The sequence below is a fragment of the Debaryomyces fabryi genome (genome assembly GCF_001447935.2).
Source record: "Debaryomyces fabryi strain CBS 789 chromosome Unknown contig00061, whole genome shotgun sequence".
Taxonomy (NCBI): domain Eukaryota; kingdom Fungi; phylum Ascomycota; class Pichiomycetes; order Serinales; family Debaryomycetaceae; genus Debaryomyces; species Debaryomyces fabryi.
Genome location: NW_015385487.1, coordinates 1 through 23,223, shown reverse-complemented (window position 1 = coordinate 23,223; position 23,223 = coordinate 1). Strand labels below are relative to the sequence as shown.

Genomic DNA, 23,223 nt, shown 5'->3' with positions numbered 1-23,223 from the left:
GAAAAAGAATTAAATAAGTTATAAAGAATATCTCGTAACACTCATACTTAGTTACAATGGATATACCACTTAAATCACAACCAAAGGTATCAATGGTGAGCCTTTTGGACGAGTCCAAATTCACTTTAGGGCCGTACGATGGTAATGAAATAGAATACGATGAAAATGAAGTAGAATACGAAAACGAAAGCAACGAAACGGGAACACAGAGGCAGCAACGAGACAGGGAGAATTCGTCAGAGAACATGGGATCGATTAAGGAGATGATTGCAGAGAAGAAGGATAATAATTACAGTTTGAGTAGACGTCAGATCAAGACAGATAGTAATAGAGATACAATAACAAGTCCATTAGAGGAGAGCAGACGAAAATTGAGAACCAGGACTCATTCTCCGGATTCGGACCATAGTCCCATGAGTCCCAATAATGAATATGGATACGGCGAGTATTTATCGGGTTTAGAGGATGAATATATTCCTGGATTGAATTTTGGGGACATGGTTTACAAATGGAACAGACCGTCTGATCAAAATCTATCACGCTTGTACGATGAGACAATATCCACCAGCACATCTACCAGCACTTCCAATACTCCACTGAGTAGAGATGCGTCATATTTAGATTTGAATAAGTTGCATGCTAAGGTCTCTCCACAACCCATTGCATTGAGGGGCCAGTTGAACAGTAGTAATAAGTACTCGTATTCGAAATTGAGTGATTTTATGAAGGCTAGCAGGGTTCCTAAAAACATAAGTACCACAGCACCAGTGACAGCGAATAAAGATGTTAATAATTCAACGTCCACATTAACTTCGACTGTTGACTCTGATCATAAAAAGAGAAGGTTGAAATCGTCTCAAATAGTTGATCCAAATACAGGTGATATTAATTACGAATTGATTCTTAGCAGCTTGCCACCCAATTTCAACGATCTTCCTTATTCACAGAGAAAGAAAGTAGTAAAGTCATTTTCAGAATCAATAGACTATTCGCAATTTTCACTCTTCGCTAAGCAATACTTGACAGATAAAATGCCACCCAGCTCTGGAAAAACACCAGGAAGTGGCTCGAATAATGGAAGTTTTAGGAGATCTCGTCATAATAGTACTAATACTGTAGCAGGTCGTTTGTTAGCTTTGTCATCTTCATCTTCTTCTGATTTGAAGAAGATGGAAGAGACGCAACAGAAGAAAAATAATGTGGATGAAAAAGGTGCCATGGTAATGGGTTATGAATTAGGAAAAATCATAGGATTTGGTGCCTGGGGAACAATAAGGGAATGTTGTGGTGAAGGTGGAATAATTAAAGCTGTAAAAATTGTTAAATCTAGCAGAAACATAGACAGTGCATCTGCACCTTCACTTTCACTGGGTAGTAAAATTTCTCCAACTCATTCACGGCCCCCTCAGCATAACCCTAAGGTTTTAGAAGTGTTCAGGAAAGAAATTAATATATGGAAGCAACTAAAGCATGAGAATATCTTGCCTTTGATTGACCATTTGGAAACAGATACAGCAATATTTTGTATAACAAATAGAATCTTTGGTGGAACATTATTCGAGCTTGTATCATCGTGGGGTATTTATAACTTCGGAATGCAAAATATGTCTGGACCTGTGTCATTCCTGATAGAAAACCAAAGAATTCGTTTGTCACAGACAAAAATGTTTATAAAGCAAATAATTTCTGCTTTGACTTATTTACACGAAGAAATGGGAGTGGTTCATGGTGATTTAAAGTTAGAAAATGCACTAGTGGATGACCGCAATAAAGATGACCTAAAAGTGATATTATGTGATTTTGGAATGTCTAAAGTTTATACATCAAGAGTCAGTAAGAAATCGTCTTTCTTATCTCCTACGCAAACCTCTGCTTCTTCAACTATCAGGAGTAAGTCATCAACAACCGACTTAAGAAAACCTTATCATGGAGGTGATACTAAGAACACAAGAAATTTGTTTACCGACGACTCAAAAATAGGTATGGATAACTTGTTTAAGCATCTCGGACCATCTTTACAATCCGTAGATTTAACTCCAGAACATTCACATCACTCGTTATATCAATTTCACGAAAATAATAATAAACCCGAAGGTAAAATAGATTCAGGACTTCCACATTCGCATATCGGATCGCTTCCATACGCATCTCCAGAGTTACTCTTACCATCTCCACCACCATTAGGGCCATCAGCCGACATATGGGCATTGGGTGTGTTAATGTATACAATGTGCACTGGGAAGTTGCCATTTCAACATCCATATGAACCAACCTTGAGGTCGATCATTACTTCCGGGGATTACAGTAAGACTGACTTGAAAAAGGCATGTCTTTTGCAATGGGTCCTTGCCGATGACCTGGAAAATGAAAGCGAAAGTAACAGTAACGCCGACAGTGGAGCAGAAGTGGAGAAATCGGAACGTCTGACGAAATCGGATAAACGCTCTAACTCCATGTTTTCTTCGTCACTAGTCGATAATAAACGGGAACGAGAAATAGAGGAATTGCATGATCAATGGTTACAATACAATAAATCCGAATTCAGCTGGCTATTTGAAATAATCAAAGGAAGCTTACAAGCAAATATAACAAAACGCTGGGATTTGAATAAGATTTACGACTCCGTGCATGTTTGTTAGGTATCATTCAGATGAGACCAATTTTATTTGATGACGTATAGACATGTCCGGGCAACCGATATAGATATCTATTTCAGTTAGTATTATATGTATTATTATTATTGTTATTATTATTAATAGGCCTTCTAGAAGTAAGTGCTGGCTCCTGAAAGGCGTTTACAGAGGCTTACAAACCAGTATTAGTTGTTTTGCAGGAATATTTCCCTATTAGGCTGTCTTGCGAGGTAGGTCAGAGCCTCTGCATCCATACACCCATAACGTTCGGATTACATCTTTTATTACCTGATCAACAGGATACACGTCAAGGGTGTCATTACGCATAAATCCATCATAAAAGTATTAAATCTCATCGATGCTGGTTCATAACCCTTCGTCTCATTCACGGAAAAATTTATTTGACATATAGTATATGTCGGGTATTTCGGATATAAGTTAAGCTCGTCAAGGGATAAGAAGTTTTTAATAGAGACAGAACCAAAGTATTAAATACACACACCCAACTTGAGCGGTTGTCCCATTTCATAATTACAATCTATTATTATAATTGGCAAGTACAAAGAGACCACAGCCTTAGTTGTTTTTTGAACCATGGATGTTAACTAATATTATGCATGAAACCGGAAAAATTAAAGTTTGAAGTATGGCATTCCAATATGCATGAATTACTTCTTCTAAGCGAGTGAAAAGTTTTCAAAAAAATAAAAGCTACTGCTGCTAAAGGTCGGAATTAAGTGTGTTTTTGCTTACTTATTTTAGTCATTCGGTAAAATGCTCTAGTAATGCATTGCAGCTCAGGTTACTTTTTATTGCTCTTAACCGCTATAATCATGGGTTTTCAATAAGCCCTCAAATAATTACTTGCATGAATAGAACGGAATTTTGTACATACGTTAAATTACATCATATAATGTACCGGTCAGTAAGTGCTTGCAAAACAGACCTTTTCCAGTGTTTGCAGCATCGACGTTCGTCTCCATTCCCCCAAACATTCCATCGATATATATAAGGCTGAAGAATGCCAATAATTTTTTATTTGCCTTCTCTGAAAATATATTTCTAAAGTTATTAACATAATCAAAATGGCTTTGAAACTCTTTTCTAGAACCAACACTATGGGTCTAAGGGGTAAAAAACTCAGAGTTATGTTCACCATGGTGGCTACTCTTGGGTTCTCCTTATTCGGTTATGACCAAGGTTTAATGTCTGGTCTTATTACTGGTGAACAATTTAATGCTGAATTCCCTCCAACAAAGGGTACTGACCACTGGGCATCTGTTCATCAAGGTGCTGTTACTGCTTGTTATGAAATCGGATGTTTGTTTGGTGCTTTGTTTGTTTTATTTTATGGTGATAAAACAGGTAGAAGAATTTTAGTCGTTACTGGTTCTTTAATTATCATTATTGGTACCGTCATTTCCACTGCTGCATTTGGTCCACATTGGGGTTTAGGTCAGTTTGTTGTTGGAAGAGTGATAACAGGTGTGGGTAATGGTTTGAACACTGCTACTATTCCAGTTTGGCAATCTGAAATGTCAAGAGCCGAAAATAGAGGTCTTTTGGTTAATTTTGAAGGTTCAGTCATTGCTGTGGGTACCTTTGTTGCATACTGGATCGATTTCGGTTTGTCTTATGTCGATACATCTGTTCAATGGAGGTTCCCAGTTGCTTTCCAAGCATTCTTTGCAATCTTTTTATTATTTGGTGCAATTGAAATGCCAGAATCTCCAAGATGGATGTTTGCGCATGACATGAAAGCTGAGGGTATGGAAGTTTTGGCTGCTATGAAAGATATATCTCCAGATGATGATGAGATTTATGCTGAATACACTTTCATCACTGATTCCATTAAGAAATTTGATAACAACCAAGCTGGATTTAAGGAATTATTCAAAGGTGGTAAAGAGCAATATTTCGCTAGAATGTTGATTGGTTCATCTGGTCAATTCTTCCAACAATTCACTGGTTGTAATGCGGCTATTTATTATTCTACTGTTTTATTTGAAAATACTATTCATTTAGATAGAAGATTGTCTTTGGTTTTAGGTGGTGTTTTCGCTACTGTTTATGCATTATCGACAATTCCTTCCTTCTTCTTGGTTGATACACTTGGTAGAAGAAACTTATTCTTGATTGGTGCTATTGGTCAAGGTATTTCTTTCACAATCACTTTTGCTTGTTTAATTCCAGATGATGGTAATAATACCCAAGATGCCAAGGGTGCTGCTGTGGGTCTTTTCTTATTTATTGTCTTCTTCGGTTTTACAATCTTGCCAATGCCTTGGATTTATCCACCAGAAATTAACCCAATGAAGACAAGAACAGTTGCTTCTGCAGTTTCCACCTGTACTAATTGGTTAACTAATTTCGGTGTTGTTATGTTCACTCCTATTTTCATTGAAACAAGTACTTTTGGATGTTACTTATTCTTCGCCCTTATGAACTATCTTTTCGTCCCAATTATTTTCTTCTTTTATCCAGAAACTGCTGGTCGTTCCTTAGAAGAAATTGATATCATCTTCGCTAAGGCACACGTTGACAACAGATTACCATTCAGAGTTGCAGCTACCATGCCACAATTATCTGTCAAAGATATTGAAGAATACAATGTTCAATTAGGTATTGATGATAACTTTGACAAGGAAGAGAATGAATTGCAGGAAAATGCTTCCACTACTTCTGAAAAGTCACCAAGTGAAACTCCAGAAGGCATCTTAACTCCTAATGCATGAGTATTATTTGTTACAGTAATCGCATAATACCATTTTTATATAATCCAGATATAATTATATATAAATTTAAACTTAATATAAATTCTAATTTTCATACTTATTTCGTAGATAAAAGATGATTAGGCTAATTCAACTACCTATTTGGACCACAACCTTTCCATTTGCTCTTTGACTCTCTAATTTTTTAATGGCGTCATAAAAGTTCTCAATGGGATGAACGCTGTCAACGGATACTTGTACTTTTTCATCTTCAATTAGTTTTCTTCCTGTTTCAGCCCATTTCTTCTCAGGGTTTACAGCAACGAATGCAAAATTATATGAATTTAAACCTATCAAAGAAAAGATCATTCTAATGATTGCAAAAAGCGTTGGCATAAGAATGCCAAACAAACTAACATCGGAATATCTATATTTACTATCCCCTGCAATAGTCACATAATGTGAACCTTCAGATTTTGGTTTTAAAATCTTCGACATAGACGAAAACAAATCACTATTACCACAACAATCTAAGATAATATCAAATTTACTTAATTTGACCGCTTCAACGACTGGACCTTCAAGCGAGCGATATCTGGTATAATCTATGGTATCATCTGCACCCATTTCTCTTACAATCGGCGCAGAAGACGATGAGCATGTAGCAATAATTTCACCGGCCTTGAAGTAGTTTTTGCATAATTGAATGCAAAATCTACCAACAGCAGTAGACCCTCCTAACACTAGTACTTTTGCATTTGAATCAACTTTGATTCTTCCCTGTGTCATTGTCAATGCTGTACCTAACACTAATGGCCATGCTGCTGCTTCATTCATGGATAAATTCTTAGGAACTGGAACAATAGCAGAATCACTTACAGATGTGCCATCTAACAAGATATATTCCGAGACAGTACCTTTACCAAGAATATGTCTATACAACCCACAGACTTTGTCTCCAACACTGAAGTCAGTTTTTTTAGCTGCGACTTCACCAATTGCTACAATAGTTCCTGAATAGTCTCTACCAATTCCTTGGTTACTATTATAGTAAGAAAGCACCTTAGACGAAGATTGGTACAATATTAAATCAATAGGGTTCAAAGCTGCTGAATGCACCTTAACCAAAATCTTGTTTGGTGGTACACTATAACTACCATCTTGTTGCTTGACTAATGAGATAGATTGCTCTTTAATAGCCATGGGTTCAGCGTTACTACTATAAGCAACTGCTTTGTAATTCAACAGATCAGTTTTAAATTCCATAGTATTTCGAATCTTTTATATTTGGGTAATAATGTTAAATATAAATTACAAGGAAGTAAATTATTCTCCATAATTCCTACACTTCCTCAAAATTGAGTAGCGGCGCAGGTGCTTGCTTCAGTTTAGTTTTCACAAATATATCAACCGCTCAAGACACAAGACATAAAATAAGCATTTAGACGGTTACTACGATGCAATTACCGGCAGGATACTCATTTAGAAAGTTAAAACAAGATGACCCTTCAAATGATTATTTAGAAACATTAACAGTATTGACTACTGTTGGAGAAATATCAACAGAAATGTTTACAGATTTATTCAACCATTGGCAATCTTTGCCGGAGATATATCAACCACACGTAATCACTAATGAAAAGGGAATAATCGTCGCTACAGGCATGTTGTTTATAGAAAGAAAAGCGATTCACCAGTGTGGAAAAGTAGGTCATATTGAAGATATTGCCGTGGCCAAATCAGAACAAGGGAAAAAGTTGGGATTTTCTATGATTACCGGCTTGACTGAAGTAGCAAAGAACAAAGCGTGTTATAAGGTTATCTTGGACTGTTCTCCTCATAATGTTAAATTCTATGAAAAGTGTGGATACAAAAACGATGGGGTTGAAATGGTTAAAAGGTTTTAGTAAATTGATACAAGATCTGCTGATTACAATATAATGTGTCTAATATATTATTTTTTTATACAAAAGCAGTATTAGATAAAACACTATTACAGTGTTCGCCCATATCACTTATATTATAGATAAGCTAGAATTAAAATTATTTATACCTTTTCTAATGCCTGTCGTAACTGTTAGTATGTATTTTTTTATTTTTGTTTCAAAATGACCATATACTTACTTCCATAGAAACGATGGAGTTTCCTCTTATGACCTATATTTGTTAGTATCCTCTCGATCTTTACCACTAGATATTCGAAGGTTTTCTTGAAAAATACTTACAATTGTGCCTATATTTAATTTATCACCATTCTTCTGTTCTTCTAATGCTTCGCCTAAAGTAATGTTTAAAAATACCTTCTTTGTTAGTATCACTATTGTGTATAGCATGTCCAATAATAAATACATACATCATATCCTCTTAATGTTCCAGTTACTTTCCTAGATCCATTTAGTTGAATCGATAATTTTTTATCCATATACTACAACATTAGTTAGTAATTAATTATTTCTTTGTCATCAGCAAATATATTTAACATACGTTTTTCAACTCTGGAACCGAAACCATATTTATAAAGTTTAATATAGATATAACTATTTAGAAGATGAGTTGCACTGAATATATTTAACGATTATTTATCTCGAAATCTATATAGCGCGTGATAAGTTAGAGTAAACATCAACAGAAGTATATTTACTAATGGTATTAAATGAGTAATATACCTGATATAACGTCATTGTCGGACCTCCTCAATACTTCACCAAGTCAACCTTTGGTAGAAAATCAACAAGATAGAAATCCCAACCTCTTACTCGACCAAGCTGAGAAAAGTCAAAATCAGATCTACGAGTATACTCGAAATATTCAACAACAGAAGAATGAAGATAATGAAGATATAAATACTGATACAGAAGAAAATCGATTAAAGGTATCCAGGTCTGGACTGCCGGATGATAAAATAGAAGAATTAGAAAAATTGTTAAATCAACAGAGCATAAAGCTAGACTTGTCCAACGAGAGGAACGATTTGATTAAAAAGCGAACATCCCTCAAGAACTCTGTCGAAGAATTAAGGGTCAAGGTTAAATACTTACAGAATACGAACGAAAAGCAAAGACAGAAAGACCGGCTTGGTAAACTTTTAGAACAAAGTGATAAAGCGTTTATTGAGAGTCAGAAACCTAAAACGGTGGAAGCACCTGTCGATCAAGATGATAATGAATACCTATTAAACAATTTACATGTATTGCCATCTAATGATTGGATAAAAAGGCTCAATATGGCGAAAAAGTTCTATCCATATTTAGAGATCAGTGAAGCCCAGAATAAGACATTGTATAATGATAAGAAGAGTGCATTTGTCAGAAGTATTAGCTTCACAGTGACATCACCATATATATTTCGCATACCCATAGAGGTAAGCATAAATCCATCTGATGAATCCATCTTGTCCATATCCATACCTAATGATGATAACAAAGAAGGTGTCATAACAAATTTTTCATTGCTTTCACCGTCCTTTACTAGAGTCATGATACAAAACTATATGCTGAATGGAAAAGTCGATTTAGTAATGTACAGCTTGAATTCTTTATCCATAACCATTCGCAAGAGGATTTCAACCCTCTACAAGCTACTAAGGAACTTTCGTCAATACATCAAATCTGATAGTTACATTGGAGATCTAATCCAAGAACAAGCGATTGAAGACGATTCTATAGTATTCTCTATACTTAAATCTGTGGACAATCTCGAATTTACTATTCCAGTGAATAACAATTCAAAAGATAATTTCATTATTAAACTTCAATGGGAAATAGTAATAGCGAATTCTATCAATGCTGACTGTGCATCTGATACAAGGGTATTTATTACAAAAGAAAAGGATATTCATGCAGCAGATGAAAAAGTAGTGAAATCATCTTTTGCCATACGAGATGCTAATTCTCTATTCGTAAGACTATCGAAAGAGTATGGAATCTTTAATGCTGTGTGTATATTGCTCAATAATATTTTTCATATAAGCTCTGGCTGAGCATTACACTTATATCTCAATGTACTTTTAATATATTTTCAAGACTAGTCTATATATCATATGCGTAGTTGATTTCTTCCTTAAGCAAGTCAAATTTAATAAGATTTTGCTTTTGGTCTTTAGTCTTAAGATTTTGAGCTTCTTGCTCAATAAAATACCTGTGGCAGTAGGATATCAAATTAATCAAAAATGAATTTTTTTCATTGAAATGATTAAAGTCATGAATCTGTAAATAATCAAAACCTAAATCTTCACCGTTCGCATCAATCATGTTATTAGAAGTATTAGTGTTATTTGCCAGCTCAGGTGAATCTAGTTGAGAATTGACAAATCTACCTAATTCTTGATAAATAAATGCTTCAGATCCGTGCACCAAATCGTAACGAACCGACTCCCACTCCATTCCCAAAAGTCCATTGGAACTGGACTTCTTGTATTGAAAAAACCTGTAAAGCCAATCAGTTAATATATCAGTCTTTTTGGAAAATTCTATGCCTGCAGCTTTAGAGGAATTTCGAACTTGACGGATAACTGGTTTAGACTTTGCTATAATATTATTATGTGTTGTTATGGAGACGGTACTTTCGGGTTCTAAACGAGTATCAATTGAGCTACTATACAAATCAACAATAGATGAAAGTCCTTCGATCGGGAATGAAAGATGCTCTCCATTTGGTAGTGGCACTTCTTCAAAAGATCCAGTAGATCCACCCCCTTCATTATTGCTGCTTGTATTGCCATGTCCAGAATTAATATTCGTGTCCTCTTTGGTTTCCACTGCTTGCTCACTTTCCGCGTCATGCGAGCTAGGTACTTCCGTTGATGATGTTATCACGTTCTTTGTTAAAGGCGAAGAAACAACAGTATTGTGCATGGCTGGATTTCTCTTTCCCTTCCGCTTACGTGCTTTCACATCGTCCGCTGGTAAGGGTCTTTTGCTAGTAGTCAGTGGAACTTGTTCCAACGACGTATCTATTGATTCATCGAAGGTGTTGTCTTCACTATCAATAGCTTCTTTTTCTTTTTTTGATTTGTTACCACGCTTAGGATTGTTATTGTGTTCTTCGTCGGCCAAGTATCTTAGCCTTGTTTTATACATCTTTTCTGAGTACTCAATTTCAAAATCCGTATCTTTATCAAATTCATCAACTTCATTATCTGGTATTAACTCTATTGGGGGAATCTCATTTGGGTTGAATGGGTTTAATGCTAGTTCATTCTCTGTAAAGCTAGTCTCCAAATAGGTATAAACTAACCAAAGAAATCTTCTAGCACGATTCTTAGGGTGAATATGAGAATTTAAAAAAAATTCCATGAAGTTATTGCTGTCAGAGTATTCATTAGAATCGTGGTGAAATTTAATGGATTTCAGATTGTTACTTAAAAAGAACAACAATTGAACAAGATTTGTATTTGGCTTATCTGCTGGGGGGTTTTCAAGAATATCCTCCAATGACTTCAATTCTTCGTGAACATCAGATACCGCCTTTAGTATAGATTTTAATCTAGGGGTATCTTGCAATGGCTTTGATCCCCCATAGACTGGATCTGCTTGTAACGATGGTATAGAATGATAAGTCCTCAATGTAGACCTCATTTCAGGGACAAAATTTACAGTAGTATTCATACGACCAGCGTTAACTAACAAACAGACCTTACCAACGGACTTACCCATCTCAACATCCTTTAATAATCTTTCCTTTAATATTTTTGAACATTTTCCAGATTCAGCTAACGTCCTTATGTAAAGCTCTGAAAACGTAATTTTAGGCTCGTTGTTGGCTGTCGGTATGTCACAAAATGGAAAATAATTGGTAAATGCTTTAGTTTCATCGTCGAACAACTCTTGGAGGAAGTCATATTGAATATCACGACGCCAAAATGGCTCCCCGTCCGATTTTTTTAAGTGACGGAATCCCTTCGATGCAGAAGATGCATTTGTCTTCTTTGCTTTACCGGACTTCTTCACTCCTTTTTCCTTTGGCAATAAATCACCTTCGACCTCTGAAGAATTAGCAGCTGTAAAATCATGATCATTATCGTGTTCCGCATCCGTCTCTGTTTCACCCTCCTCTGCACTTCCTACATTAGAAACAGTGCTCCCGGGTCCCATCAAGTTTTCAATAGAAAATACTTTCCGCGTTGGAGATTCAACGATCTCATTTACGTTATTACCATTAGAACTCGTAAAGTTGTCATCCTCTGTATTTGTTGCAGATGCTTCCTTAGCCGATGGACTAACAAATGTATCGTGTATTGGGTCGTAATTCATTGATTTATGTAGTGATACTTTGATAGAAAAAAGGAAAATAATGATAACATTTTATTTGATCAAATTTCAACAGTCGGACTCTTAAACGTGTAACGTCAAAAAGACTGCGAGTATCACCAACTTTCAATATCCAGTATCTATTACTTCTTATTGTACCATAGTTTTAGATAAATACCTAAAAAGCCATAATCATTGAATCGAAAGATGTCCTTACCTTCATCATGGAGGCAATTTCAATTATTTGATGTTACGCCAATAAAGGATCCCAATTATGGTAGTGAAAATCCATTATATTCTGATCATTCTTTATCAGCTATCACTTCCACAGCATCTTATTTAGTCATTGCCACTAAGAATTCATTCATAAAATTAATCTCTAAGGAGTTTTCTTTGTTAAAAACATTTATTGCATATGATCTTGATTACAGGATTGGGTACATAAAAGCGTTACCAGGTTCCAATTTACTTGTGACTTTAGCTGAGAGACAAGGATCGCCGTCTATATTAAAGTTATGGGACTTAAACAAACTTCTTCAGTTACCTGACGAAAATAGCGATGAAGATGAATCGCTAAAGCATAAATATCAGACACAAGTGAATATCCATAACGGAGATAATTCGTTTCCCATAAGTTGTTTCCAATTCAATGACGACTTAACCTGTGTGGCGATAGGATATACTAACGGTAAAGTGATTCTCATCCGAGGAGATTTGATACGTGATAGAGGCTCTAAACAAAGACTAATTTATGAGACTAATGATCCGATTACTGGGATACAATTCAATAAATATCAAGACGTATTGTACATTACTACCACTTCCAAGATTTTGACAGTGCTAACTACAGGACGAAATCATGGAAAACCAAATAGATTACTTTCCAAACGGACTGGGGTTGATTTAAATTGTTCTGATATAGATGTCAAGTCACAACAATTGATTGTGGGTACAAAAGATTCAATAAGATATTATAGCCATTTGAACAAAAGTCATACTTTGGCATTTGAAATACCAAAGAAAAGCATATTTAAGTACAAAAAAAATTATTTGCTAATTGTTTCGCCAATAGAAGAACAAACTAAGAATAATACGTCGGATGTAAGCAGCAAAGCAATTACTAGAATTTTGATAATAGATTTATACAACAAGCATATATTCTTCAGTCTTACCATTCCAAATAATACAATTGACTATATTTTTACAATGTGGGATGACCTTTATATGCTAAGCAATGATGGAGTTTTGTATAAGTTACATGAAAGACCTATCAACCAACAGATAGAATTGATTCTCCAACGATCTTTGTTCAACATTGCGTATGATTTGGCAACCCAAGCAAATTTATCTAATGATATGTTACTTAAAATTCAATTATTATATGGTGACCATTTATATGATAAGTCAGAGTTTGAAGAATCGATTGATGCTTACATTAAATGTTTAACACTTTACGAAAAAAATGACTCGCTGGATGCGAATAAGGGTGATGATAATATAGACGACTTCATCATGACTGTTATAACAAAATTTAAGGATGTATCAAATATTAATAACTTGATTAAGTTCTTATATAAACTATATGAATTGAAACTAGCTAATAACGATCACCTTACCTTATTATTGTGTTGCTATTGTAAAATGAAAATGATAACAGACCTTGATAATTTTATTAATGAACTTGATTTAACTGAGAATACCTCTAATAAAGAAGATCTGTCAAAAGTAAACTTGCAAGAACTCAACTTTCAACTTATCATAAACTTATTTAAAGAGTGTGGATACTTTACACAAGCAATTGAATTATTACATAAACTTAACCAGCCAAGTCATATAGTTGGAATACAACTAAATGATATGCACCAACCAAAGCAATGTTTGGACTACATGAAAAGTTTAGCAATTGATGAATTATTGTTAATCCTAATTGATCACTCTAAATCTTTATTAGATAGTTTACCTATTGAAACTACTGAGTTGTTGATTAATGTTTTTACTGGTAAATATATTCCTCGGGAACAACCAGATGGGCCAGTTAACTTAAAGACTAGGGTCCTGGATACGACAAATATCAATAGTGACGAAGTCGCATTCCCATTAAACAGTTATAAAGCATTCCTTGCCTATATAGCAGGCTCCTCTTCCGATAAGGCAGATTCAGAAGAATCGAGTGTTGCAACTAATCCCCACTCAGAACCGACATATTTACCTCCGAAGCCTAGTTTGATTTTCCCTTCTTACATCAATAACCCAAACGAGTTTGTCATATTCTTGGAAGCATGCATTGAAACATTTGAAAAATATCAAGGTAATATTAATGATAAGAAAGATCTATTAATTACTCTATTGGAAATGTATCTTTCATTATCCAAGTCGAATAGTGAGAAAAACTCGTGGCTCTCCAAAGCGAAGGAATTAGTTAGAACGTATTCATCTTTATTGAATAAATCTTCGCTATTACTTATATCTCACATATATGATTTTAAAGAAGGTGAAATTGCTGCAAAGCAGCAATCTGGTTTCGAGGAAAGTTTATTTAGAACTTCACAATCTTCAGGTGACGTTGAGGGTTGTTTCGAGATTGTGCGTAAGTATGGAGAAAGTAAACCTGAGTTATATAAGCAAACCTTAAAATTTGTTGTTTCAAAAAAAGAGGTATTTGACAAAGTTGATGCAAAGGACATCCAGTTCATTCTAAGCCGCATAAAAGCCTTAAAGCTAGCTACTCCTTTGGAAGTGATACAAATTTTAAGTGTTACTGAATTTGCAACGATAGGATTAATTAAGGATTACTTGATCGAGTATATTGATACTCAAAAACAAGAAATTTCGAATAATGTTAAATTAATTCAATCATACGAGAAAGAATCGACTAAAAATACCCACAAACTAACGGAGTTGACCTCCAAGCCGTTTGTTATTCAAAACAACAAATGCTCTTCTTGTAAGATGAAGTTAGATTTTCCAATTGTTCATTTTAAGTGCAAGCATTCGTATCATCAACGCTGTTTAGATGAAAACAAATTCATTTCTTCTACCGCAGATTTGGACGGTCTTGATGTCACTACACGTTGTTGTCCATTATGTATCAATGATCTTGAACTGGCACATTCGGCTAGGGCTGATCAATTACGGACTAAAGACGACATTGAATTATTTGAGCAAACCTTGAATGAAGCACCTGACCGTTTTAAAGTCATCACGAACTACTTGGGTAAGGGTGTAATGGAAAACGGCCCGACCACCTTGTTGGAAACAGAATAATATGTGAAACATTTGAGAATCGACCTTTCCTCAGTACAATTTTTTTTGACTGCGAAATTTATAACCTCAAACACACCTCACACAATTGAAACAGCTAGCAAACTTAGTCTAGAACTAAAACATTAGAATACATATATATATATAAGGCTATGATAATTGATTGATATAATATAATATGTAAATTATTAGTCCATTTTAATCATGACAAAGATGAAAGATGATCAACCTACTCGCATTGCTAAGAATAGAGCTAGGAAAACAGTTGTTAATATATCGGATTCAGATCTTGAATCTGATCCAGAAGGTTTCGAAGACGATATATTTTGCCCAACTTGGTTGAAACCCAAGGTTATCAGTCAAGCTCCTAGTAGTAATACAAGTGATACTTCGTTTTTAAATTTCAAAGAACAGTATGATATATCTAATCCGATCAAAGCAAATAAAAGAAACCTCGAGTTAAGTTCATTATCCTACTTTCAGGTCCCAATGGCATCGCAGAAAAAGAAGATTGATTCACCAATCCATAAATCCTTTTTCAGTCAACCAGAACAGCTCAATCAGTTTCAAAAGGTATTAATTGAAATCATTGAAACTGAAATAGATTATTTCAAAAGTTTGAATTTGTGTCAAACGGTTTACAGTTCATTGCTTTTAAACGTTGCAGAGTATCAGAATATTTTAACTAGTCAAGAAAAAATGTTAATATTTCAAGATATTACATTATTGACGGAAATATCAAAGACTTTTATTAAATCTACCATAGAAAGTCTAAAATTGTGCAATGGTTTCATCAATACACAATCGTTACAGAAATTTGAATTAGACGGTGACAATCAGAATCTTTTTAATTATAATATCAGACAGTTAGTTATAAATTCCAGTGTTCACAAATTTGATATTGGTTTGAGTATTCACCAATTATTTAAGGCAACAAGTTTTAAGGCAACAATATTAGCCTATTTTGCAAAACATAATTTCAGAATGAAAATTTTAAATGCCAAACTCACTTATGGTGGTCCTGCGGTAAGTAAGTGGTTGAAAGAGGCCGATTTTCTAACTAAGTCCAAGACTAAAAATTGGTCGCTTCAAACTATTTTGATTCAGCCAATGCAAAGAACAATGAAGTATCCTTTACTTTTAAAACAGTTGATAGATAGTTCCAATGGAATAAGTTCTGATGTTCAAAAGCATGAGCTTAATCTAGCGTTAATTAAAATTAATCTGATTATTGATGAATGCAACACACAAGAATCCCTTGGTTCTTATGAAGAAATAGACAAAAAGAGTAAGCAAACTATGCTGGATAAGAAGAGACGAGAGACGATTTATGATGCAAACCTTGAAAAATGTATTCCTTTGGAAAATGAGTTAAGACTTGATGTTGCAGCTCAAGAGAGTATTCCTTCGAAAGGTAAAGGCCGTACTCCCTCTAAAGGAAAAGGCTGGCTACCCATAAGAAATATTCTGTTTGCACCCAAAGAAAAATTTCCGGCAAAGCGTGGAGGCCAATACATATATCTCGTAACTTCCTTCAGAGACAAATATAATAGAATCAAAGGCCTCCAGGCGACTTTCGAAATGTTCTCTGGCCAACTTATAGAATTTATGCAACAACAGTCCAAATACGCAAGTTTGTGGAAACAATTTCTTCAAGAGACCGACGCACCACACGAAGGCCCTGCCCATTATATTGATTCCATCTATTCAAGCTACGTTGATAAAATGGAAACACAATTGCTGAAGACACATTTGCTTGTTGAAGAACTTAATTCAAAATTGATCTCCGCAATCACCCTAGTTATTACTTATTGCGATGAGGTCAAGATCCAAATCCAAATGCACAGAAAACTACGGAGCTCGTACGTTACCTATATCAAGGAATGCGAGCAAAACAAGCATAAGCCTAATATCTTCCAGAAGACGCATACCAAAGCCCAAACTTGTATCAATATCGAGAATCAGCTAAAGGACAAATTGCCTCAGCTACTCCTGTACTTATCTACATTTGTAAACTTGCTTCAAGGTCACTCTAACAGACTATATTTAAACTGGTTAAGAGAACAGATAGGCGAGAGAAGCCTACTTGAATTTGACCAGTTGCGCAATCCACAGATGTCAAAGGAAGATGCAAAATCTACTCACGCAGATATTATCCATTTTTATCACAACAACATGCAACTAACAAAGCTTGCTCTAGAAGAAGGTCACCAAGGATTAGATTATTTCCGACATTTTACAGCCACGTAATTTATAGAGAAAGCAATAATACACATAAATCTCTTCAAAAAGCAAACGATGTCTTGAAGAAATGTTTTGAGCCCGTTTCTCGATTCCTCTTGTGACATTTTCATACCTTAATTTTCACAGTAAGCAAAATTGATTGATCCCTACTTCGCCATTGTTATTATAAATTGTTTTTTCACCAACTATTAATTCAACTGGTTTAACTCATCAATTGTAAACTTATTCAACTATTACAATGTCTACTCCAACTGCCCCAACTACAACTGCTCCGCTTGCCCAAAAGAACTGCCACTGTGACTTGTTAACTTGGAAAGATCCTGTTAAGACTGGTAAAGTTTTCGGTACCATCATCTTGACTTTACTTGTTCTTAAAACAGTGAATTTATTCAACATCTTCTTCCATGTTGCTTACATTGGATTATTGGGTATGTATTTACATTTAGTTCGATTGAAAGTGTCATTTAGAGTGGTGCCTTCAGTCTTCCACATTAGGATATTTTACTAACAATTACTTATAGTTTCAGCTATTCTTGAATACGTAGGTAAATTCGTCGTTGGCGAAGGTTTTGTCTCCAAATATAAGCCAGCAACCAAGACTTATGCTAAGAAAATCAACGACGAAGTTTTACCGCTCGTTGCTGAATTCAATGAAAAATTTGAAGCTGAAATCCAAAAGATCCTTTATGCTCATGACATTGAAGCTACCTTGAAGGCTGCCGGTATTTCTTACATCTTATACAAGATTACTTCTTTGTTTTCTTTGTACACCTTGATCACTATTGTTGTTGTCTTAGCTTTCACTGTTCCAGCTGTTTACGTTAGAAATAAGAAGGAAATTGACGCAGCTATTGCTCAGTACTCTAAGTTAGCCAAGGAAAAGACTTCTGAATACACTAAATTGGCTCAGGATAAGGCAGCTCCTCAATTGGAAGCTTTAGCTAAAAAGACTGGACCAGTCGGTGCTATAATTAAGAACTACTTACCTACCAGAACAGCTGGCTCAACTGTTGGTAATAACAGAGATGCCTCCTTTGAAGGATCAGCATCTGCTTCTTCTACTGGTGCCTCTAAATTCCCAGATGTTCCTTCCTCAAACTTATCATCTGGCACTCAAGAATTTGTTGATGAAACAAAGTCTACTATTCCAGAATCGTTTTAATCCACTAACGCCTTAGTTTGTGGTATAAAGTGCTAATTTCAATTAATTCGTATTAATTTTGACTATTTTATTTATTCTAGTTTATTTATTATAGTTTTTTTTTTAAACTTAATCCATACCTGTGAAAGGGCTATTCTATATTAAGATTATTGTATTATTGTTTCTGTGTGAATATATTTCATAAGTTTTAATAAACGTAAAGGAAGTTTATATTATGGAACTTGTATGGCTACAGCCGTATGAATTATAAAAATAAAAATATCTATTATACATATTAAAAATATATTTCAACTCTACTCACAATCATCAGGAGTTGGTAATCTTTTAAAGCAGGCTACCCATTTACTTCCTTTATTACGGGTGACTTTTTTACCTTCTTCAGTCGAGTTCCACATAATTGAAACACACTTATCCTGTTTTTCCCATTCTTTGCTCAATCTCTCAAACATTGGATGCTCCTCTAAGTGTTTTACCATCCAGTTATGCAAATCCTCAACATCAGTGATAGTGTAAATAATACCACCTTCTTTCAATACATAAGCATACTCTGATAAGAGAGTGTTCGTGATAATTCTTGCCTTATGTTTACGTTGTTTGAAGTGAGGATCTGGGAAACAGAAGAACATTTTAGACAACTGTGCTTTGTGAAAAAAGTTTGGCAAAAATTTCATGGCATTGCCTCTCAATACAGAAATATTCTGATAGTTGTTTTGTACTTCATTCTTATGTTGGTTTCTTAATGCAATTATTCTGTCTTCAACATATTGAGTCACTTGGACTCTAATCTCCATTCCTAATAATAATTTATCAGGAAATTCGGGAGCTAAGTTGATCAACAATCCACCATATCCACAACCAATATCAGCTATTTCAACTTCAGATGTCATTTTCTTAGTTTCCAGATCAAAATAATGTGGATAGAGCTTACTCCAGTCCATAGTTTCTGGGGATCTTGGATACTCTAATCTATGATCCGAGAATGGATTAGAATGTGCTCTTTGTCTATAGAATCTTTTTTTAGGTAACTCAGGATTATCGTCACTGTCAAACTTGACTTCTTTTTGCATCTGTCTAAGTTCCTTTTTCGAATCTCTATAAGCTCTTCTTTTAGCTTCGGCTTCCTTTTGTTGCCTTAATTTTTCCTCCTTGCTTTTCGCTTCTATTTTGCCCATTGTCTTCAAGAATTCTCGTTATCTAGTAGATACCATATATAAGTAAGTTCTCAAGTCTATATGGAGATGAGCACTGAAATTTTTCAGATCAAAACATTTTGTGTTACAAACAGTATTATAGCTACAAGATTTGAACGTATGTAGATATTTACATATTCTGATATATTAAATATATGTATGTACAGATTCAGCATGCTACTGATGGATAGAGTTTTCAATTCATTACAACGGATTGGTTAGAGGTTTAATACTTTAAAATCAAAAATAGACTTATTTATCTTCCTTTTCACTTGGATCTATGTCCTTACGACGTTCTTCTAAAGTCAAGTACAAAACATTACTAGAAGCCTCTAAGGTTCTGACTAAACCAGCACCACCTAAAACAGTTAATAAACCTGCCAATTGTCCTTGAAGGGCTTCTTTAGATGGTAAGTCCTTGAATTTATCAATTTGGTCTATATCGTACACTTTTTGTTCAATTTTAGCACCGATTAAAATCAACTTTTCATGAGCCGACTTAAGGAGTTTCAAAACCTGAGTAACGGCTTGTGGATCACATTTTGGTATGGTGATAATACCGGTCGGTCCATTTAATAATGACGAGAAAGGATGAACAACGTCTCTATTTCTTTTCGATGTTTCTAAGTCTGCTGGATCTTTTTCGTGTTCAGATCTCAAGTAAACATTATAAATACTGTTTCTGATGATGTTCAACTTGGCACCTGCCTTATTAAGTTCTGATCTAAATTTTTTATTTTCAGATTTAATTAAATTATTATGGTGAACATATAAAACTATCTCATTTGTATCATTCAAATATTTGTAATAATCCACCAAGAATGTCTTTCTAGACAATATATGCTTACCGGTGTTACGGTCAAGAGAGTAGATTGGTGATTGTTGAGGTGATTGTTCAGTACTGTACGATGATTGTTGTACCCTGAAAATCGATGGCTTGAAAAAGTTAAATATGCTTCCCTGTGGGCGTATGCATCTCAACCCACTTATAGATGCTAATGGGAGTCTCATTATGTTAGCTTATTGAAGGCCCTGTTAGAGATGAAAACTCATTCGTAGACTGAATTTTTCACTACCGTCGAAATATGTCTGGTAAATACACGAAGATTTATTTGATCACGTGTATTTATCTAAATGGTATAGAGACTCAAGCAGTCTATACGATTCATGCAATAGTTACCAACCTATTATCATTGAATAAGTAGGCTCTCTTTGTTCGATTATGAGTGGTTGTCTTCCTAAAAAATATGGTTGAATAAATATTGGCGTGTGTCAGTTCTGCATTTGTGCATCATTTAAGAAAAATTCTCTTTCTCGAAGCAGATCAAATAGGATATATATCAAGCCAAATCAACGTTCTTTATATCCTTATCGATATATTCCAAGTATCTAGTAATAAAGTTTCTACTTTCATGCTATCACAATTTCGCCTTTCTTAGGAAATTCTGGAGTTAATACTTAATTTACTCTACGCAAAGTACAAAAATAAGACCATAATGGAGCGATATATTACTAATTTAGGGTGCATGTATTGTGATGTGAAGAATCAACTATATAGAAAGCATATTATACTTTAAATGTAAAATAAGGTGGCTGCAAAATACGTAGTGCCCAGTCTGTATAAAAATATTTTTACATCATCGAGTCGAGCACAATTTGTATACATAAAATAGTGCAAGTATACTATTGCTTATAAATTCAATAATGAATGGATCGGATTATGAGGAGTTTGTAAACTCTCTTAATAGAAGTGGCAAGTCTGATGAGTATAATTCATCCATTGAAAACGAAACCGTTACTGCTAATAACCATCATTTTCTGAGTTCAAAGAAAAGAAAGATCGAAGAACTGGACGAAGGAAAATCTGGTAATGATATCTTTGGATACGTAGAAATAAAGAAACTTGAACATTGTACTAGAACACTTCAGAAAAATATCAAACTTATTATAAATGAAGCACCAGACTTGGCAGAAGTTAAGAGATTGTTGACATCTGAGAAGTTAGATCGAAATACCATATTTGATTTAGAGAATAATGAACTCATCCAGCTAGCAGCACAATTGAAAACAAAGTATAAGAGCGGGAGTTTAAAAGTATTCGACTCGATAATAAATAATAATGCAAATACTATTAAAGAAGATGAATATAGTGAAGTTGATGAAGAAAGTTCATGGACAAAAAAAAGCAAAAGCGCAGAGAGCATTGAAAGAAAACCATCAAAAGTACCGAAGGCCAAAGAAAGTGATGTACCTGAACTCCCAGTCATAAATGATGTTAAGCTCTATAATCGGGTTTTTATTCACAAATCTATTATTAATAATAAATCGTATTTGCATAAGTCTGAGTTGATGGCATCGCATAATGAAAGGTTGGAATTCTTAGGAGATTCGGTACTTAATAACCTTGTAACAGTAATAATTTTCAATAAATTTCCAGAAGCCACCGAAGGTGAATTGTCCAAGATCAGATCACTGTTGGTTAATAATGTAACTTTGGCTGAGTTTTCAATAATATATGGGTTTGATAAGAAGTTAAGGAGTAATATAAACGAACAAATCCTTAAGGACAGTACTCAAAAGATTTATGCCGATATATTTGAAGCATACATTGGTGCTTTAGCAATTGAACGTAAGTTTGACTACACTGAAATACAGCAATGGCTCACTGCATTAATGGAAAATAAGTTGAGCAAACATGCTAGACAAATCAGTAGCACTGAGGAAATAAATAAAGATGCCAAATCAGAACTATACTCACTTATTGGTACTGCAGCTTTTCATCCTCAATACGAGGTAATAAAGACTGGGGATGGCTCCTCAAATCCTTTTGTGATAAAGTGTACCATGGGCAATGATGTTCTTGGAATAGGCACTGCTCCAAGTAATAAAGATGCAGGTTTAAGGGCAGCAATGGAAGCATTGAAAAACAAGAGACTTTTAGAAAAATACAGTCAGATAAGATTCAATATGGATCGAAACCAGTCAGTGATCAGTAACAAAGGCACCAAGAATGCACCTTTGTTAGCATTGAGATCTCAATCAAATGAAATACATAAATACGATACAAATATATTCCCACTTATTGCAGATGCTGCTACGGATGTAGACAGCAAAGCAAAGAATGAACTTTATTCAATATTAGGAAAAAATATGGGGGTCACCCCCATTTATGAAACGCATGAAATGGCATCAAAACAGTTTCGAGCCGAACTTAAAGTTAAGGGAGTACATGTTGCAACTGCGGTTGATGCTACAAAAAAAAAAGCTTGTAGTAAAGCTGCAATGGCAATTATAAATAATAAAGAAGCATTAGATGCTTTAAGTAGCTTATAATGCTATATATATAATAATATCAGCAATAATACATTATAAGGCTCTGATGATTTAAAGCTCCAAATTTGTATGCTATTTTGGAATGTGTAATTAAGGTAAATATATGATGCAAAGGAGTCATGAAGTGTTATTTCATCATAATGCATTATATATTCTTACTCTATAATCTAATTAAGTGGGACTAATATAGTAATTAATTGTTTATATTTTGTATATACCATCTATTGACCTTATAGAAACTTCTTTAACTTCTTATATTACCCTTAGCTAACTAACCAACCTTAAGTACCTATAATCAGTTCCCACCTTACTCTCTTTCTTGAAACTTTAAGGATAATCTACTCCATTTATACAATAAGTTTTACAACACTGATTAACTAATAGTAGAAATACATAATCAGTATATGTATATTTGTGTTTTCTTCTAACTTCAAGAAA

At 34.5% G+C, this 23,223-nt stretch overlaps 12 protein-coding genes across 12 annotated transcripts; 8 read left to right on the top strand and 4 right to left on the bottom strand.

Moving 5' to 3' along the window:
• Window positions 1–56: 56 nt before the first annotated feature.
• AC631_03056 (protein kinase) lies at window positions 57–2,639 on the top strand (the record flags this gene model as incomplete). Its single annotated transcript, XM_015611885.1, has 1 exon — window positions 57–2,639. The coding sequence occupies one exon, from the start codon at window positions 57–59 to the stop codon at window positions 2,637–2,639; it is 2,583 nt and encodes an 860-aa protein (XP_015467279.1).
• A 1,079-nt stretch (window positions 2,640–3,718) lies between these two features.
• AC631_03055 (uncharacterized protein) lies at window positions 3,719–5,368 on the top strand (the record flags this gene model as incomplete). Its single annotated transcript, XM_015611884.1, has 1 exon — window positions 3,719–5,368. The coding sequence occupies one exon, from the start codon at window positions 3,719–3,721 to the stop codon at window positions 5,366–5,368; it is 1,650 nt and encodes a 549-aa protein (XP_015467278.1).
• A 129-nt stretch (window positions 5,369–5,497) lies between these two features.
• On the bottom strand, window positions 5,498–6,613 carry YIM1 (Yim1p; the record flags this gene model as incomplete). The annotated part of the gene is made up of 1 exon (XM_015611883.1): window positions 5,498–6,613. One exon carries the CDS (start codon window positions 6,611–6,613, stop codon window positions 5,498–5,500), a length of 1,116 nt encoding a protein of 371 aa, XP_015467277.1.
• A 191-nt stretch (window positions 6,614–6,804) lies between these two features.
• GNA1 (glucosamine 6-phosphate N-acetyltransferase) lies at window positions 6,805–7,254 on the top strand (the record flags this gene model as incomplete). The annotated part of the gene is made up of 1 exon (XM_015611882.1): window positions 6,805–7,254. One exon carries the CDS (start codon window positions 6,805–6,807, stop codon window positions 7,252–7,254), a length of 450 nt encoding a protein of 149 aa, XP_015467276.1.
• A 746-nt stretch (window positions 7,255–8,000) lies between these two features.
• On the top strand, window positions 8,001–9,326 carry AC631_03052 (uncharacterized protein; the record flags this gene model as incomplete). The annotated part of the gene is made up of 1 exon (XM_015611881.1): window positions 8,001–9,326. The coding sequence occupies one exon, from the start codon at window positions 8,001–8,003 to the stop codon at window positions 9,324–9,326; it is 1,326 nt and encodes a 441-aa protein (XP_015467275.1).
• Window positions 9,327–9,375: 49 nt separating this feature from the next.
• Window positions 9,376–11,598, bottom strand: AC631_03051 (uncharacterized protein; the record flags this gene model as incomplete). The annotated part of the gene is made up of 1 exon (XM_015611880.1): window positions 9,376–11,598. The coding sequence occupies one exon, from the start codon at window positions 11,596–11,598 to the stop codon at window positions 9,376–9,378; it is 2,223 nt and encodes a 740-aa protein (XP_015467274.1).
• Window positions 11,599–11,802: 204 nt separating this feature from the next.
• On the top strand, window positions 11,803–14,859 carry VPS11 (tethering complex subunit; the record flags this gene model as incomplete). Its single annotated transcript, XM_015611879.1, has 1 exon — window positions 11,803–14,859. One exon carries the CDS (start codon window positions 11,803–11,805, stop codon window positions 14,857–14,859), a length of 3,057 nt encoding a protein of 1,018 aa, XP_015467273.1.
• Window positions 14,860–15,060: 201 nt separating this feature from the next.
• Window positions 15,061–17,106, top strand: FAV1 (Fav1p; the record flags this gene model as incomplete). The annotated part of the gene is made up of 1 exon (XM_015611878.1): window positions 15,061–17,106. One exon carries the CDS (start codon window positions 15,061–15,063, stop codon window positions 17,104–17,106), a length of 2,046 nt encoding a protein of 681 aa, XP_015467272.1.
• A 232-nt stretch (window positions 17,107–17,338) lies between these two features.
• Window positions 17,339–18,262, top strand: AC631_03048 (uncharacterized protein; the record flags this gene model as incomplete). The annotated part of the gene is made up of 2 exons (XM_015611877.1): window positions 17,339–17,528; window positions 17,622–18,262. 2 exons carry the CDS (start codon window positions 17,339–17,341, stop codon window positions 18,260–18,262), a joined length of 831 nt encoding a protein of 276 aa, XP_015467271.1.
• A 293-nt stretch (window positions 18,263–18,555) lies between these two features.
• Window positions 18,556–19,434, bottom strand: AC631_03047 (tRNA (guanine46-N7)-methyltransferase; the record flags this gene model as incomplete). Its single annotated transcript, XM_015611876.1, has 1 exon — window positions 18,556–19,434. The coding sequence occupies one exon, from the start codon at window positions 19,432–19,434 to the stop codon at window positions 18,556–18,558; it is 879 nt and encodes a 292-aa protein (XP_015467270.1).
• Window positions 19,435–19,704: 270 nt separating this feature from the next.
• On the bottom strand, window positions 19,705–20,463 carry AC631_03046 (mitochondrial 54S ribosomal protein uL10m; the record flags this gene model as incomplete). The annotated part of the gene is made up of 1 exon (XM_015611875.1): window positions 19,705–20,463. The coding sequence occupies one exon, from the start codon at window positions 20,461–20,463 to the stop codon at window positions 19,705–19,707; it is 759 nt and encodes a 252-aa protein (XP_015467269.1).
• Window positions 20,464–21,156: 693 nt separating this feature from the next.
• DCR1 (ribonuclease III) lies at window positions 21,157–22,785 on the top strand (the record flags this gene model as incomplete). The annotated part of the gene is made up of 1 exon (XM_015611874.1): window positions 21,157–22,785. The coding sequence occupies one exon, from the start codon at window positions 21,157–21,159 to the stop codon at window positions 22,783–22,785; it is 1,629 nt and encodes a 542-aa protein (XP_015467268.1).
• Window positions 22,786–23,223: the final 438 nt, after the last annotated feature.